This window comes from Mytilus galloprovincialis, chromosome 7 (genome assembly GCF_965363235.1).
Source record: "Mytilus galloprovincialis chromosome 7, xbMytGall1.hap1.1, whole genome shotgun sequence".
Classification (NCBI taxonomy): domain Eukaryota; kingdom Metazoa; phylum Mollusca; class Bivalvia; order Mytilida; family Mytilidae; genus Mytilus; species Mytilus galloprovincialis.
The window spans coordinates 39,610,773-39,623,664 of record NC_134844.1 but is presented as its reverse complement, the minus strand read 5'-3'; the positions used below and the strand labels follow the sequence as shown (position 1 = coordinate 39,623,664).

The 12,892-nt window shown below is 31.1% G+C and overlaps 1 protein-coding gene across 1 annotated transcript; it reads left to right on the top strand.

Annotated features, from left to right (window-relative positions):
* Positions 1-7,319: 7,319 nt before the first annotated feature.
* Positions 7,320-10,955, top strand: LOC143082958 (uncharacterized). Its single transcript, XM_076259019.1, has 3 exons — positions 7,320-7,972; positions 8,659-8,823; positions 9,110-10,955. Exons 1-3 carry the CDS (start codon positions 7,333-7,335, stop codon positions 9,928-9,930), a joined length of 1,626 nt encoding a protein of 541 aa, XP_076115134.1. The 5' UTR covers positions 7,320-7,332; the 3' UTR covers positions 9,931-10,955.
* The last annotated feature ends 1,937 nt before the right edge of the window (positions 10,956-12,892 follow it).

Below are 12,892 nucleotides of genomic sequence, written 5' to 3'. Positions count from 1 at the left end.
ATTGATAGTTAACAAAAAACCCATCAAAGTATATTTCTAATAATTAAGTTGTATGAAAAATGACCGTATCATAACCGTTATCATCATCATCATCATCATTATCATTATCTTTATTATTATAATTATTATTATGATTATTATTATTATTATTATTATTATTTTTTTATTATTATTATTATTATTATTATTATTATTATTATTATTATTATTATTATTATTATTATTAACTGTATCACTACTGAAACCTCTATAATATATAACTTGTATATATAAATCATCTTCATATTTATCATTAAAAAAACTGCTTACTCCTACATTTAATAACATGTAAACAAAACTTTTACATAAAGAAGCTGTCCGACATCACAGTGTTTGTGTGGGTCTCTCTAAATTGCAATATTGATAAGTTCAAACATATAAAAATCAATGTATCGGTAAGATTTGTGCCAGCATTAAGCAGGGTTAGGTCGCTTCATGATATAACTTATTATCCTTCTCTAAAGGTTTCATTTCGTATTTGAATTATAGTTTCTACCTTTTTTTATTAACTTAAGAAAGTAACAACATTCAAAAAGAAACCGATTAGTCGAGCATCATTTTGGTAATTCGGTACTACCGAGCGATACTCGAGTACTCGAGTACTCGTTGACATCCCTAGTTCAAAGACATAAAAATCAGTGCATCTGTAAGATGTGTGCAAGCAATAAGCAGGGCAATGTCGTTGACTTCATGCTTTTACTTAGTTTCATTCTCTAAAGGTTATATTTTGTATTCATAGTCTGGTTTCTACCTAGGTTATGTAACTATCATGCTCCATTGATCGACATATGGGACGTCGTCAATTAAATTATGACTTAATAAGATAAGATCTGTAACGGGTGAAGAGCATCTTGATTGGTTGGCAGTTCATATGACAGAAATACTTTGAAAAAAACTTAATATAAATTTTTAATTTTTTTGCCGTTTCTCTATTTTGAAATTTAAATTTGAACGAGAAATACTTAGATAACGTAAGTTATTATCATTCGTTTATAGCAATTTTAAATCATGAAATTCATAGGGCTCTGGTGAAATATAAACCTTATTGATATGCGGGATTCGTTTTTTCTAACAAGTTATAACGGTTGAGAATGATTCTATCTATGACAAATTAATTTTTGTATTATTTTTCATTATTATCTCCAGTTCAGTTGTTTTTTTTATGTTTTTCCCTTTTGCTTTTTAAGCTGGTTTTCTTAGTTGTTGATGTTATCCTCTAACTTATGTTTAATTTTGTTTTTGTATTATTTTGAATTCTCGTTTTTCTCGATCGTAGAACCGCTAAATATAATTTAATAATGTGTATGGAGACTAAATCATCAAGATGAGACACAACAAGAAATCGTTAGCTAAACTGTGCCTTGTTACAGCTTTTTTTTTAAATATGGTTTATAAATCTAACAAAAAATAGTTATATACATCATATTTTATTTTCTGGATTAATTTGAACAAATGCAGATTGAGATATCGACATATTTCACTGTCATAGTTAAGATTATTTGTGTGTCCAAAATGTGTTTTTTTTTCTTAATTTACTTTCATGGCTTGCATGAATTACAATATATTTCTAACATTAAATATGAAAAATAGATATTACAAATATTTCACATTAAAAATGTTAAAATAACACTTCATTACAAATATCTCACGCTTTCTCTATGTTCTATTTTATTTTATATTTTTATCACTTTAGGTTTGCTGTGTATAAGTACAAAATGAAGTGTTTCTGTTTAAACCTTTAATGTTCGTTGACTTTTCAAAAAAATGCACATTTTCACGATTGATCGTCCTTGTTTGGCGCTCAAGCAATCAAATGTGAAAAATTACATATATTTGATGTTTGCCTCACGAACTATTTATTTTTCATTTGCATAACTGCAATAAAAACTGAAATATGAATTAAGGTAGTTCAGGGGTATACCGCCATCTTGATTTATACAATCACAGTAAATAATCGGTCTAGTTCTTTGCCCAAATCCGCAAATTTGGAGACAGATTTGCAATTTGTTTGTTACACTGTTTATTTATATAAAGAAAACTTAGTTATTCATTGTACTATCGTAAATGTTTAACAAATACCAAATATTTGTACTTATAGAATTAATTTTTCATATAAGCCATTTAAGTGGATATAACTCTTTTAGTACTAAATTTATACTTGACATTTAAGGAAATTTTCATTTTCTACTTGTAGCCAGAAAACAAGTTCGGTGACAACATTTTTTCTTTTTTATTTTCTTAAAATATATTATAAAACCTATTCTCATATTTTGTTTACAAATTTTGTCTTGTAGAAATCTTTGTATGCAAAAACATGTGTTTTTTCATGAACAATCTAAGCACATTTTGGCAATTTTGAACGATTCTTACCTTGAAAAATAGCGCGATGACCCATACTTTTTATCATTTTAAAAAAAAGCATAGTTTTATAATTTTTTTTATATACCCCTGAACTACTTTAAATAATTTCTGAAATAACTTTTACTCGGAGCAGACTGTTACAAAACTGTACATTCTTGTTCCTCTCTTCGAAACTGGAGAATATTCTCTTAATTAATCTATTCCGAGAAATTAAAAGTTGTCTGTACTTTAAGAAGATATTTTTAGATATTAATATTTCGCATCAAAAATGTTAAAATAATGCCTTCTAGACTATCTAAAAATTGAAGACTCTTGTTTCTAGAATGTGTAGATTAACTTCTTGTGTTTTTTTTGTGTTTTTTGTTTGTTGGTTTTTTCATGTATAAAAATTGATATCATAAACACTTCATATTACAAATCTTACCGCTGCGTTTATGTTTTTTATGTTTTATTTTTTTATCACTTTTGGTTTGCTACGTATAAATACAAATTATAGATTAATGTACAAAAAGATCGTATGAAGTGTTTCGGTTTATGCCTTTAAAGTTCATTGACTTAAAAACAAAATGCACACGTTAAATGAACGATCGTCCTTGTTTTTCTCTGAAGCATTCAAATGTGAAAAATTACATGTTTGATTTTCGCCTCACTAAATATTAAGTATTTCTATGCACAACAACAAAACTAAAGTATGAATTGAATTATTTCTGAAATAACTTTCACTTGGAGGAGACTGTTCCAAAACTGTACATTCTTGTTTCTCTCTCTGAAATTTGCAAATATTATCTTGATAGATCTATTCCGAGAAAGAAAAAAAGTAGTCTGTACTTTAAGAAAATGGAATTATCGTCAAGTATATGACAATATATATGTGGTATGACTGCCAATGAGACAACTTTCCATGAAAGTTGAAATGAGTGAACGTAAGCAACTACGGGACCCGTAGTTCAACAATGAGAAAAACCAATACCTTATAGTCGACTATGACAGAACACGACATGAATAATGTGACACATTTTAATTGAAAGAATTCTAGTGAAATGCCCTCATTTGTTGTAAAATTATCATTTGGTGAGATAACGTCAATTGCTTAAAAATAAGTTCATCATGAATTATTTTGGTGGTTCTTGGCTGCACACAATGTTTCTAAAATGAAAATAACGGCGGAAAACAGCATACATTCTGTAGTTTTCATCATTTTTGTGAAAACTATTCATATCATGACGTCATTGTGAAATCATCAGATAAAAAACTTTATATTTTTTATTTATATTTCATGACTCTATGCTTTTCCAAACATAATGTGTCGATTTGAAATACATTGTAGTTGTCGAACATTTTTATGAATTTTGATTTAAGAATGATTGTTTCCTGGGTGGCGCAATTAATAAAAAAAGATTTTGTTTATAAACTTAAGAAAGCAACATCATTCTAACAAGAAACCGATTAAACGAGCATACTTTTGGTAATCGATACTTAGTACTACTTAGAGATACTCGAGTACTCGAGTACTATAAAAAAAGAAGATGTGGTATGATTGCCAATGAGACAACTATCCACAAAAGACCAAAATGACACAGACATAAACAACTATAGGGCACCATACGGCCTTCAACAATGAGCAAAGCACATACCCCATAGTCAGCTATAAAAGGCCCCGATAAGACAATGTAAAACAATTCAAACGAGAAAATTAACGGCCTCATTTATGTAACAAAAATAACGAAAAACAAATATGTAACACATAAACAAACGACAACCACTGAATTACAGGCTCCTGGCTTTGGACAGGCACATACATAAATAATGTGGCGGGATTAAACATGTTAGCGGGATTCCAACCCTCCCCCTAACCTGGGACAGTGGTATAACAGTACAACATAAGAACGAACTATAAAAATCAGTTGAAAAAGGCTTAACTCATCAGATGGACAAAAATACAAGTGGACTTGAAATCCCTAGTTAAAAGACATAAAAATCAGTGTATCGGTAAGATTTGTGCAAGCAATAAGCAGGGTAAGGTCGCTTCATGATATTACTTATTGTCCTTCTCTAAAGGTAACATTTCGTTATCATCCTATGTAAGGTAACTATCATGAACCATTGATCGACATATGGGAAGTCGTCAATTAGATTATTACTTAATAAAATAAGATCTGTAACGAGTGAAGAGCATCATGATTGGTTGACAGTTCTTATGACAGAAATACTTTTAAAAAAGGCAATATAAAGTTTTAAATCTTTTGCCGTTTCTTTACTTTGAAAGTTGAATTTGAACGAGAAATACTAAGATAACGTTTTCATCATTCGCTTATAGCAATTATAAATCATGAAATTTAGAGAGCTCTAATGCAATCATTATCTTATTGATATGGTAGATTCGTTTTTTCCAAAAAAGTTATTACGGTTGAGAATGATACTATTTATGGAAAAAGAAATTTATTAAAGTTTTTCTATTGTGTTTATTATTATCTATATTTCAGTTTTTTGATGTTTTTCTTTATTGCATGTTCAGTTAGTTTTCTCAGTTATTTCATGTATATATTTTCATACTTAACTTTAACTGATGTCTAATTTTATTTTTGTTTTATTTTGTATTCTCGGTTTTATTTTTCGATCGTACATGTAGAACCGCTAGATATAATTTAATAATTTGTATGGAGACTAAATCATCAAAATGAAATACAACAAGCAATCTTAAGCTAAACAGTGCCTTGCTACAGCTTTTTTTTTAACATAGTTTATAAACATAATAACGAATAGTTGCAGACACAGACACATCGTATTTTATCATCTAATGCAGATTGGGATACAAGTCGACATATCTAAAAGCCAAAGTTAAGATTATTTGTGCGTTCGAAATTGCTTTTTCTGGATTCACCTTGATCAGGAAACCTCAAGGAACAAAATTTGAAAGCCAAGTATATTGAAATACTCTTACACTCGAGAAATTAAACACTCTTCTTCATATTTTTTTTAAACATTGGAAAGCATAATTAACTTTTTTAATTCAGCTTCTCTCGTCGTGCCAGACTGTATCTTCTCATTTTTTCGAAGGAATTCAAATCAGCAAAGCTGTTTATTCACCTTTTTTTAGTTTTTTTTCTAAAAAAGACAGATACATATAAATTAAAAAACTTAAACACATTAAATGTTTCTTCGAAATATTATAAATGACTGTAATAATAAACAAGTTCTATCATTGCAAAATCTTATCCAACACCTTCAGATGGGATTATTTCTTTTATGTGTAGTTTAAGTATATTTAAATGCAATAAAATCTGAAAATTCTGAAATTGACAACATGTACTTGTTTTCTGCTTTTTTGTCTTGTTTTTTTTGTTGGTCTCGTTGACACATACTCTATTTCCATTCTCTATTCTATTTTTACCAAAATCACATTTCTTCAGATCTGTTAAAAAGTGCCGTAAAGACATCAGATTTTACCTTCTTCGATCTATCATTGCATATAATTTTTTTATCTAATAATCTTGGTTAGTATCGAAAGCAAGGTAGTCTTATAGAAAATTGTTTTACTAAAACTATACATTGAACAAAGTAAATCTTCATGGGAAGCTGTTTTTGTTATTGTTGTCAAGTTCTTCCGATACTCGAAGATGACATTAAGTATTCCAGTACTTCCATTCCATCTACTTGAATTGAAAAATGATGATATATGTAGAAGAACAATACGTTATAAATTGCATAAGCCCTTTTCTGGATTTACATTCAGCAGGTGGGCTCAAAACTGAATATTTGAAGGCCAAGGATATAATTGAACCGAAACAGTTACAGGACTTACTGACAAAAAAAATGCACATTACTAATGGTCAAATTCATCTACGATGAGTTTATTTACACTAGTCATTTTGGGGCCCTTTATAGCTTGCTGGTCGCTGTGTGCCAAGGTTCCGTTTGGAAGACCGTACTTTGACCCTAATGGTTTAACTTTTTAATATTTTGAATTGGTGACTTATTGACACTCATACCACATCTATATAGTTAAAACACTGCATATCAACTGAAGTCTACAGGACACATTGCTTGATTAAAAAACCAAAAAAGAAATTTAAACACTTCATGCGTCTAAAGCGCTTTGCTGGACTTTCTTTCAATAAAAAAAAATCGAATATCTGAAAGCAAAGGTGTATAATAACCGAAATAATATGAGATAATATGTGACAACTAATAACTAAAAACCAAATGCAAAGATGTTAACAACTACTAGTATACACCGTTCGGTGTTCAATAATAATTATAAAAAAACATATAATGGAGTTATCTATAAATGGTCACTGGATAACAAAATGTGATACCAACCAAGAGAGGTATATACATAACGGATTAAAGCTGATACACCAAAACTGGAAACAAATAGGACAAATGACAATAGAAAAAAACCCGTCTGTCAGAACTTAAATGCAAGCCCCTTTTTCAAATAAAAAATGTCCGTCATTCCGAAAACCGTAATGTACGTTATTGTTTCTAAAAAGAGGATCCGATTAACTAAACAAAAATCAATCAAAACAGAAAATAAGAATAAGACACATAGATCTAAATTCTCATTATCATTAGGAGTTCTTCTATTAAATCTACAGTTCTTAGGGTATACGTTGTTTTTGTGTTACCAATATTTGTGACGCATAGACAGAAACGATAGGTGGACTATAGACACTACAGACTGTACTATCTATCAACAAAATTTGATCTGATAACTCTAACATAGAATACTCATATGCCATTAGGACATAAAGCTACCCTGTCTATACCGTCTATAATATATCCAACTTTCCAACTCCTCAAGCACTACTGACAAGTGATATGCAGACGACGCGCGAGTCTAACGAAAAAATAAATTGTAAGCCTAGTATCTTTAAATAACTTCTATAATATTACCAATGCTTCTAATTTTCAGATAATACTAAAAAAACGATGTCGTGTTGTACAAATATTATGAGGAAAATTCAAGCCAAAAAGATAGAAGTAGATGATCTTGGCAAAGCAAAACAATTTAGATTATTCAGCATTGCTCGTCCACATATGCGAAGCTTCCATGCCTCATGGTTTTGTTTCTTTGTTGCGTTCACGTCATGGTTTGGTATTCAACCTCTTCTCCCCACTATAAGAAAAGAGCTGGAATTATCTAAAACAGATCTTGCTAACTCTGGAATTGCTAGTGTTGCCGCTACAATTGCAGTTCGAGTGATAATTGGACCAATGTGTGACAAGTTTGGACCTCGAAAAATAATGTGTAGCCTTCTGATTACAGGTGCTATACCAATGGCACTAGCAGGCTTAATAAAAACTGGTACGGGGCTAATCGTTTTACGTTTTTTCGTTGGAATATTAGGTGGAACTTTTGTTCCTTGTCAATTCTGGACTTCAGCCATGTTTAATTCGAAGATTGTTGGAACAGCTAATGCCATAGCTGGTGGGTGGGGTAATTTAGGGGGAGGATTCACATTCATATTGATGCCAGGATTATTTCAGTTGATGAAAGTTATAGGAGCAGACGAATTTCTGGCATGGAAATTAGCAGTCGTCGTTCCATCAGTAATTTGTGTATTAACAGGTACGTCAAATATTTCAAAAATCAATATGATTTTTTTAAACAAAATATAGATTGATGATATCTTTACCAAATCAATTATACTCACATAAACCTCTTTTATGATGTTTTATATAGGTTTCCTATAGCATCATATATTTTTTTTATAGTATACACGCAAGTGGAAGGGAGCGTTTGTATGAACAACTGGTATTTAATGTTGTCAACTGTTGAAAAACAAACGGTGACTTATAGTTGCTTAAATTTACTTTTATAGTGTTTTTCTCAATCGATTTATGAATTTCGAACAGCGGTATACTACTGTTGCCTTTATTATTCAAGTAGTGTTCTCTCATATTGTTATTTTTTTTAATCTCCGATTACTTTTGACTAAAGGTTTTTGTGCTATCATTGGTATACATGACTACCTATAATAAATTTATGAATGAACAGACAAAATGACACAGCAACACGCCGACACTCTCAGCTGTAATTTGCCTCCTTTTTTGGTACACAATGCCAAATGTTTAGAATTTGTATTTGAATCCGGACTCATATTACAATTACGATACTTAAAATATAATATCTGTCAATCTATAAAATCTGTTTTTATGTTCATAAACTAGGTGCCCATAACGGAAGTTTGTTGAAGCAATATATTATTGGTAAAGTACTATCAACATGAAAATAGAATACTCACTGTTTTTCAGGTATTTCTATAATTTTCACATCTGATGATTGTCCACAAGGACATTGGGACAATCGGCTATTGCCAACAGCACCAACATGTTCTGTAGACAAAACAAATCAAAAGCAAGGAGTCGACAACCAAGGATTCGAGCACATCTCAGATAAAGACAAGAATGCAAATAAAGGTAAAGTATCTACTTTTGGATTTAACTTGTAGATTTAAGCGCTACTGATACAGATTAATCGAGAAAAGCGCTTTGAAAACACAGCATTTATAAAGTAATATTCAAGTGTGTTTTTATTTTTAAACCAATTTGATACATGACAATGTTAGAAAGAATTGGATTTATAGTACACTGTATATTTTAAAAGTTTTTTCGACATCAGATCGTCACCATAGTTATATTTTTTCAACTGATAAATAATTACCGTCAATAAAACATGTCTACCTGTATTTTTTTTCTTTTTCAGCTGTAAAGGAAACAAACATTGACGGAAAGAAATTTGAGCCTTTATCATCAGAGATTCGAAACAATGACAAACACATATCTAATCAAAGCAACATATTTTGGTCCGTAATAACTATATTGGTTTTGGTGATACAGTATGGGATGTGTTTTGGAATAGAAATTGCTGTCAATACCGTCATGAACCTTTATTTCCTGTACAACTTTAAAAAGGAGGGTTGTATAGAAGGGAGCGATTCATTCTCTAACATTACAATCACAACAATGACAAGTGAAGTTAAAGAGACGGACACAAATGAATGTAGTATCCTAGATCAAGATACTGCAAGTTTAATTGCATCATTGTTTGGTTTAATGAATCTCTTTGCTAGGGCCATGGGAGGAATTTACTCAGATATAATGCGACAATATTTAGGTATCGCTGGTCGTCTTGTTGCTCATTTTACCTGCTTAGTAGGTGAAGGTATAATGTTGATAGTATTTAGTCAGATGTCTACTATACCAACGTCCATTGCTGTAATGATATTTTTCAGCATGTTTGTCCAGATGTCCGAAGGAACAACATTTGCTATCGTACCGTATGTCATCCCGTCTCACGTAGGAATTGTTGCAGGGTTAGTTGGAGCAGGAGGAAATGCAGGAGCTCTTGTATGGAATACATTATGGCGTCAGTTTGTGGAACAAAATCCAAGTCAATGGTTTTGGCTTTTAGGTATTATAGTGTTATCAGGTAGTTTGCTGACGTTTTTAATCGAAGTTCAGGAAAAACGAATTTGGAATGCATTTTTGTGTTGTAACCATAAAAAAAATAAATACACCATGTAAATCATAGATAAACCTGCCTCTACTGAATGGTTATCAAAATGATAAACATCTATATTTCATAGTTTTTTTGTTGTTTTTTTTGTTTTTTTTATTTTCTTCTTCTGTATTTGTCTGTAAATGTCTGATAAACAAAGTAAAATGTTGATTGTAAGAAACACATTTAGTGTAAAGAATGAAATATGTGTTTTAGTCATTAGTTTAATGATGTTCAAAACACAAAAATCCATAAAATACAAATCAAGGTATAAAAAATCCCGTGAATTCTAAGATAAGCAACCAAGTGTTGAAGTCACTTGAACTTGACGGTTGCGAAATACCTTAGTTTTTTGAGCGGCGTTTCACAAATGAATGCTGTTTTTTTTGTATTTTTTTCGATAGTGTATGTTCATCATACTGAGTGTTTATGTAATATAAAATTGATAGTAAAGTAATTTGATATTCAATAGATCTGTCCTGCTTTTGAATCAGAGCTATGCATAAGAAAAATACGTTCATGGTTTAAAATGATTTCGAAATTTTATAATAGCAAATTACATCTAAAAAATTATAAACGTACAAAACTAGTACGTTTTTGATAACCTTATGGTCTTATCTAACAGTTTATCGGCATTAAATAATTGTATGAGGCATATGTATACGTCAACATAACAGCAAGCCAATGCCAATAAAAAACATCTACAAGGCAACTGTCTTCAACCAATGATAAATTTTCGAATCGTCCATCCGAAAATTACCGTCACATACCCAACTGCGCCATAGTTCGCCATAGATTTGACTAGGTCTTTTTGTATATATCAATTCTTATTTATTAAAATGTGTGCCATGATTTTACTCTTTTCGTTCATTATTGTTATAGTTATATTTGTTGATACTTTAATACCTTTTTCTAAAAGCTGTTAATGTATTATCACTGTTATTTCCCTTTATACGACATTAGGTACTTATCTATCTTCGGATTTCAAATGTTTGACTTTGAGCGTTCTTGATGAAGGTATATCCAGAAAAGCGCTTCGGACGCAAGAAATGATTAATTGGTTATCAAAGGTACCAGGATTATAATTTAGTACGCCAGACGCGCGTTTCGTCTTCATAAGACTCATCAGTGACGCTCATATCAAAATATTTATAAAGCCAAACAAGTTCAAAGTTGAAGAGCATTGAGGATCCAAAATTCCCAAAGTTGTGCCAAATACGGCTAAGGTAATCTATGCCTGGGATAAGAAAATCCTTAGTTTTTCGTAAAATTCAATGTTTTGTTAACAGGAAATTTATAAAATGACCACATTATTGATATTCATGTCAACACCGAAATGTTGACTACTGGGCTGGTGATACCCTCGGGGACGAAACGTCCACCAGCAGTGGCATCGACCCAGTGGTGTAAATAGTTATCAAAGGTACCAGGATTATAATTTAGTACGCCAGACGCGCGTTTCGTCTTCATAAGACTCATCAGTGACGCTCATATCAAAATATTTATAAAGCCAAACAAGTTCAAAGTTGAAGAGCATTGAGGATCCAAAATTCCCAAAGTTGTGCCAAATACGGCTAAGGTAATCTATGCCTGGGATAAGAAAATCCTTAGTTTTTCGTAAAATTCAATGTTTTGTTAACAGGAAATTTATAAAATGACCACATTATTGATATTCATGTCAACACCGAAATGTTGACTACTGGGCTGGTGATACCCTCGGGGACGAAACGTCCACCAGCAGTGGCATCGACCCAGTGGTGTAAATAGTTATCAAAGGTACCAGGATTATAATTTAGTACGCCAGACGCGCGTTTCGTCTTCATAAGACTCATCAGTGACGCTCATATCAAAATATTTATAAAGCCAAACAAGTTCAAAGTTGAAGAGCATTGAGGATCCAAAATTCCCAAAGTTGTGCCAAATACGGCTAAGGTAATCTATGCCTGGGATAAGAAAATCCTTAGTTTTTCGTAAAATTCAATGTTTTGTTAACAGGAAATTTATAAAATGACCACATTATTGATATTCATGTCAACACCGAAATGTTGACTACTGGGCTGGTGATACCCTCGGGGACGAAACGTCCACCAGCAGTGAACGTGTTGTTTACAATTTTTTAATGGTTTTTTGAAAATTTTATCGATTAAGTGTTTATATATACATTCCTTCTATACGGATAGGAAATGTTGATTTTTTACAAACTTGATTATTTCCATGATATCGTACAAGTTGCCCATTATAACCTATTGATGTTTCTGTTTTACTATTCAAGTTTTTGCATGTTTTTCTTTATAATTTTTGTTTATATTTCCATCTTCATTTCCCAATTTTTTTTTTATTTATCTACACTCACCTAAAGTGTTACTAATCACATTACATGTGGCTTTCCACTTTATTATATCGTCAATTCATGTTTTGTTTGTTTATGTAATTGGTTGTTTTTACTTTTTGTTGTAATACGTCATTTAAATGCATTCATTAGAGTATTTCATATCAAAATTCTTGATAGATGTTAAGTATATGATACCATACCTAGCAATGCCCATGTCATTCTACTTCAGATCAAAATGTTTTGTTCTCATTTGAAGATTATGAACCTTTTGACAAGAAAGTTCGAAGAACGGTTCATTTTGGTACATCCCGCTTTCAGATCGTTTTGAAAGAATACACTCTCCTTCAAATTGTGTACATGTTGAACATTACTGCCTTTTTTATTGGTAAGGGAACATGATGGTCAAGTTTATAGTTTTTTCGAATATTTGATGTATCTCTTGAGATTAAGTTATGTATATACATTAACCATGCAGTCCAAGAAAATAGTTTCCCTTATGCTTCAAAAAACATATACAGAACTTTAACCGTTAATCTATAAATGATAAAAATAATAAACAAAAAAGAGCTTCAACTTCGTACTTTATTTGGCCTTTTTAATTTTTTGGATTCAAGCGTTACTGAGGAGTCTTTTGTAGACGAAACGCGCGTCTGTCT